The following is a 4,284-nucleotide window of genomic DNA, read 5'->3' as shown; positions in this document are numbered from 1 at the left end:
GCAGGAATCGGGCCTGTAAGGGGGGAGTTACTGGAGTTAATTCACTCTTGTTTAGAAAGTACTGGATTGTGATCTGAATTAGTAATTGCAGTGCAGCTGTGACATAATTGTTTACCCAGGCTCAACTTTGTATGATTATGTGCTGATGTTTTACTGCTCAGGAACCCAAACGGACTGGTTTGTATGTGGTATGGTACTGTGATGGTGCACAAATACTATTTTTGGTGCTAACTCTGCGAGAGGCAGAATTCGGCTATGTATTACTTCTCTGTGAGGTAGAGGTGACAAATTTGGGAGGCTCATGTGCTGCTGGGAACCTGTTCTTGTTCTGGATCTCACAAAGAATAGAGGAGACAGTGATTAATTGTTCTTGCTTCTCTCTTCTACAGCGCCCCAAAATGGGGCACTTTCTGCTTTGGAGGCCAGACCAAAACAACATCTTGGTAATTTCATCCCCCCCACCACACAGACATTATGGAGCCTGTGTGCAGCACCCAGCTAGTTCCTACATTACATGTTCCCCATTCTGAGGGTAGGACTGGAGGTCCATGCTGAACCCTGTTCCAGTATTGCAGATAGGGCTCAGTGTTTCATTCAGCATGAGAGGAATTCCCTGTTGTCTGCAAAAAGAAGCTAATTTAGCAGCTGGGATTTGGCCGTTTTTGGTAGATAACTCTACTACACTCTCAGTTAGCTTCTAGTAGATGGTTACTGTTGTCTGAGTTACTAATAACAGTTTACCTGTCAACTGTCAGTATTTCAGTGCACTTTAAAGTGTTATTATTCTGGTGATGTCCTTTCAACATAACCTAATATTGTCAAGACAGAACATTTTAAATCAGCTATCTCCAAAACTCACATGGGTGTCTAACAAATTACATACTTGGATAACCAGAGCTGAACCTTCAAGAATGTAATCAAATACTGTGAATCTGACAGTGAAATCAGAGGAGTTGGCAACCCTGAATCTGTACTTATATGTGACTTTTGTACCATCTTAGATAACTTTAAATACAATGACAGTGATTGTAGTTTAGCTGTCTTTTGGAGGACAAAGAAGTTTGTTACTTCTTGGGAACTGAGTTCTCATCTAAAAGTTCCAGGAGTATTTTAATTAACACAAGAGACATGGATTTGATGAGTGGATCACTCGGTGGATAAGGAATTGGCTGGACGGTTGCACTCAAAGAGTTGTGGTCAACGGCTCGATATCCATATGGAGACCAATGACGAGTGGTGTCCCTCAGGGGTCTGGATTGAGACCGGTATTATTTAACATCTTTGCCAGGGACATGGATAATGGGATTTGGTGCACCCTCAGGCAGTTTGTGGATGACACCAAGCTGAGTGGTGTGGTTGATACTCTAGAGAGAAGGGGTGCCATCCAGAAGGACCTTGACATACTAGAGAAGTAGGCCCATGCAAACCTTATAAAGTTCAACAAGATCCTGTACTTAGGCAATCGTAAACGTGGAGAGAGGCTGGGTTGTGTGAGCAGCCCTGTGGAGAAGGACTTTGCAGTATTGGTGGATTAAAAACTGAGTATGAGCCAGCAATGTGCACTAGCAGCCCAGAAAGCCAATTGCATCCTTGACTGCATCAAAAGTGTGGCCAGCAAGTTGAGAGACGTGATTGTGCCTCTCTGCTCAGCTCTTGTGAGACTCCACCTGGAGTACTGTGTCCAACTCTGGAGTCCTCAGCACAGGAAAGACATGGATCTGTTGGAGCAAGTCCACAGGAGGGCCACAAAGATCATTGGGGGCTGAAGTACCTCCCCTATAAAGACAGGCTGAGGAAACTGGAGTTGTTCAGCCAAGAGAAGAGAAGGCTCTGGCAAGACCTTGTAGTGGCCACCCAGTACTTAAAGGGGGCCTACAGGAAAGATTGAGAGGGACTCTTTATCAGGAATTTTTAAGAGGATAGATTTAGACTAGATATTGGGAAGAAAATCTTTACTGTGAGGGCAGTGATACACTGGCACAGGTTGCCCAGGGAAGCTGTGGATGCCTCCTCCCTGGAAGTGTTCAAGGCCAGGTTGGACAGGGCAACCTGGTCTGGTGAAAGATGTCTGTGCCCATGGCAGGAGGATTGGATCTAGATGATCTTTAAGGTCCCTTCCAACCCAAACCATGCTATGATTCTATGATAGTGTTCTGCTCTTAAGAAAGATAATCCTAATTTCAAAAGGAATATACAATGAATAACCTCTCTAGAGAGTTTGATTTTTGTCTAAATAGTTAATTATGGTGAGCAGCACAACATGATCTTTTAATAGGGAAAGTATATTAGTATTTCTCGTATTGTTGATTACATGGGGGCAACCCCCCTCTCTTTGTTCTGTTACTCTTTCTACATAAGTATTGGACTCTACAGCTTTGTACAACTTGGAAAACTGTTGTTGGGCTTGCCCTTATTTCACACTAGGGAAGGATTTTGAGTGTCAGAAGACTTGCTTTTCTTTTGTCTAGGTGTTCTAGTTTTTTGTTTTATGGGAGTCAATAAACATAGCTGGTTATTGTTTTCTTTAAAATAACTTTTTTTACATTAGCTTTTAAAACAGCGATGATTCACTGTGGCTATAAGCTACTATTTTTTCCCTGTATTAAAACTATTTTAGGAGAGTTAATATTTCTGGAAGCATAGATATTAAACCTGTGGAACACTGCTTTTTATCTGTTATACACATGGCATGTACTACACAACAGGCTTTTTATTTGTAGAAATAAGTATTGACATTATTTGTTTTATTGTGCAATTGATCTTTAAGCAAGGAGAGGACCAGGAGTCCTACCAGATGATGCTTTTAAAAAGACAATTTTAAAAAGGGAGATGTGCTTTTTAACAAGTGTTATATCTCTTTCTATTGCCTAAGTTTTCTTTTCCTTTTATGTTTAGTTACTCTAACTCAAGGTGGTGCAATCCAGATTTCTAACCCAGCATCTGATGGTGTTCATGGACTACAGACGTTGTCAATAACAAATTCAGGAACTTCTCAGCCAGGTGCTACCATTGTGCAATACGCCGGACAATCACCTGATGGCACACAACAGTATTTTTTTCCTGGAAGCCAAGTTGTTGTTCAAGGTATGTTTCATTAGTCTACTGCATTTTATTTTTTTCATATAAAATAATTTTTCTTAAAAGGTTTTTTATTTTGTGTTGATGTTATTGCACTATTAAATAAAATATTTATACATAACAAGATTAAAGGCTTAGGAGGAGACTCAGTTTCTCTGCTCAGTAAAGCAGCTACTGCTTTTGATTTAAAAAGCTATGAAGAGGAAATAACGGTATAAAATCACTTTCTGCTTTGAGTTCTCTTGCCTACGCTTTGAGAGATATTTTTAAGTGCAGTAAAGGTGCTGTTACAGATTGAAATGAGATGCTGAGTGTGCATCTCATTTAATATATGAAACTATTTTTTTTTCAGTGGTTAATCAGTCTTAATAAAACACAACTTCTGAAGTTCTTTGGATGTGTTTAGGGCAGAAGTTCCTTGCATCTTAGACTCCTGTAGTTATTGGGAAGGAGATCCTTCACTGAAGCTAGTTTTCTTACAGAAGAACACTTCAAAGGTCCTATAAAATGCAGAGATGTGAATTGAACTGTGAGTAGCGAATTCTTGAACCTTACTGTAGTTTATGCAGCTTTTTTTTTTCCTTCCACTCTTCCTAGCCTTTTGGAAATGCAGAGGGAGACTGAGAACCAAAGGTATCACAGAGTCACAGAATGGTAGGGGTTGGAAGGGACCTCTGAAGATCATCCAGTCCAACCCCCCTGCTAGAGCAGGATCACCTAGAGGTGATCATACAGGAACACATCCAGGCGGGTTTTGAATCTTGGATTCTGACTGATACCAGGGAAAGTAGGGTTGGGATTTTGTTTCAGCTGAGGAAAACCTTTGAAAATGGGGAAGAGATTTCTGTACGGTCACAGTAAATTAATGGCTGCCATGGAGGATACGAGGAAATTTTTTTTCCCTATTTTTTTTTTTAATCAGTACAGAGAAGGAGGGAGGGCTGTATGAATGCCTTTTCTTAATTCAAAACAGCAATCTGAAATAAGCTGTAAGAAGAGCTAGGAAAATTTTAAATATGTATTCATTAAGTGGATGAGATTCATTGACTAAATGTAGATAGACATAGATAGCTGAGATAGTTGGTGAAGTCCAGGCTGAGGTGCTTTTTTTGCCCTAAGATGGATGTTTGAATTAAGTTTTGTCTTTAAGCGGCTGTTTCTCTCCCTTTGCTGTAAAGGAATCCCGGGATGTAAATAAAGCTAATA

At 40.4% G+C, this 4,284-nt stretch overlaps 1 protein-coding gene across 1 annotated transcript in view; it reads left to right on the top strand.

Moving 5' to 3' along the window:
* LOC104540173 (cAMP-responsive element modulator-like) overlaps positions 1 to 3,084 on the top strand; it is a gene marked incomplete at its 3' end in the record, with an annotated part of 17,699 nt that extends 14,615 nt beyond the window's left edge. The window contains exon 6 of the mRNA XM_010183909.1: positions 2,896 to 3,084. Within this exon, the coding sequence (XP_010182211.1) occupies positions 2,896 to 3,084 (189 nt within the window). The remainder of the gene's footprint in view (positions 1 to 2,895) is intronic.
* Positions 3,085 to 4,284: the final 1,200 nt, after the last annotated feature.

This window comes from Mesitornis unicolor, unplaced genomic scaffold, assembly GCF_000695765.1.
Source record: "Mesitornis unicolor isolate BGI_N332 unplaced genomic scaffold, ASM69576v1 scaffold39934, whole genome shotgun sequence".
Taxonomy (NCBI): Eukaryota; Metazoa; Chordata; class Aves; order Mesitornithiformes; family Mesitornithidae; genus Mesitornis; species Mesitornis unicolor.
The sequence above is the reverse complement of the archived record's forward strand: the minus strand, read 5'-3'. Positions and strand labels throughout refer to the sequence as shown.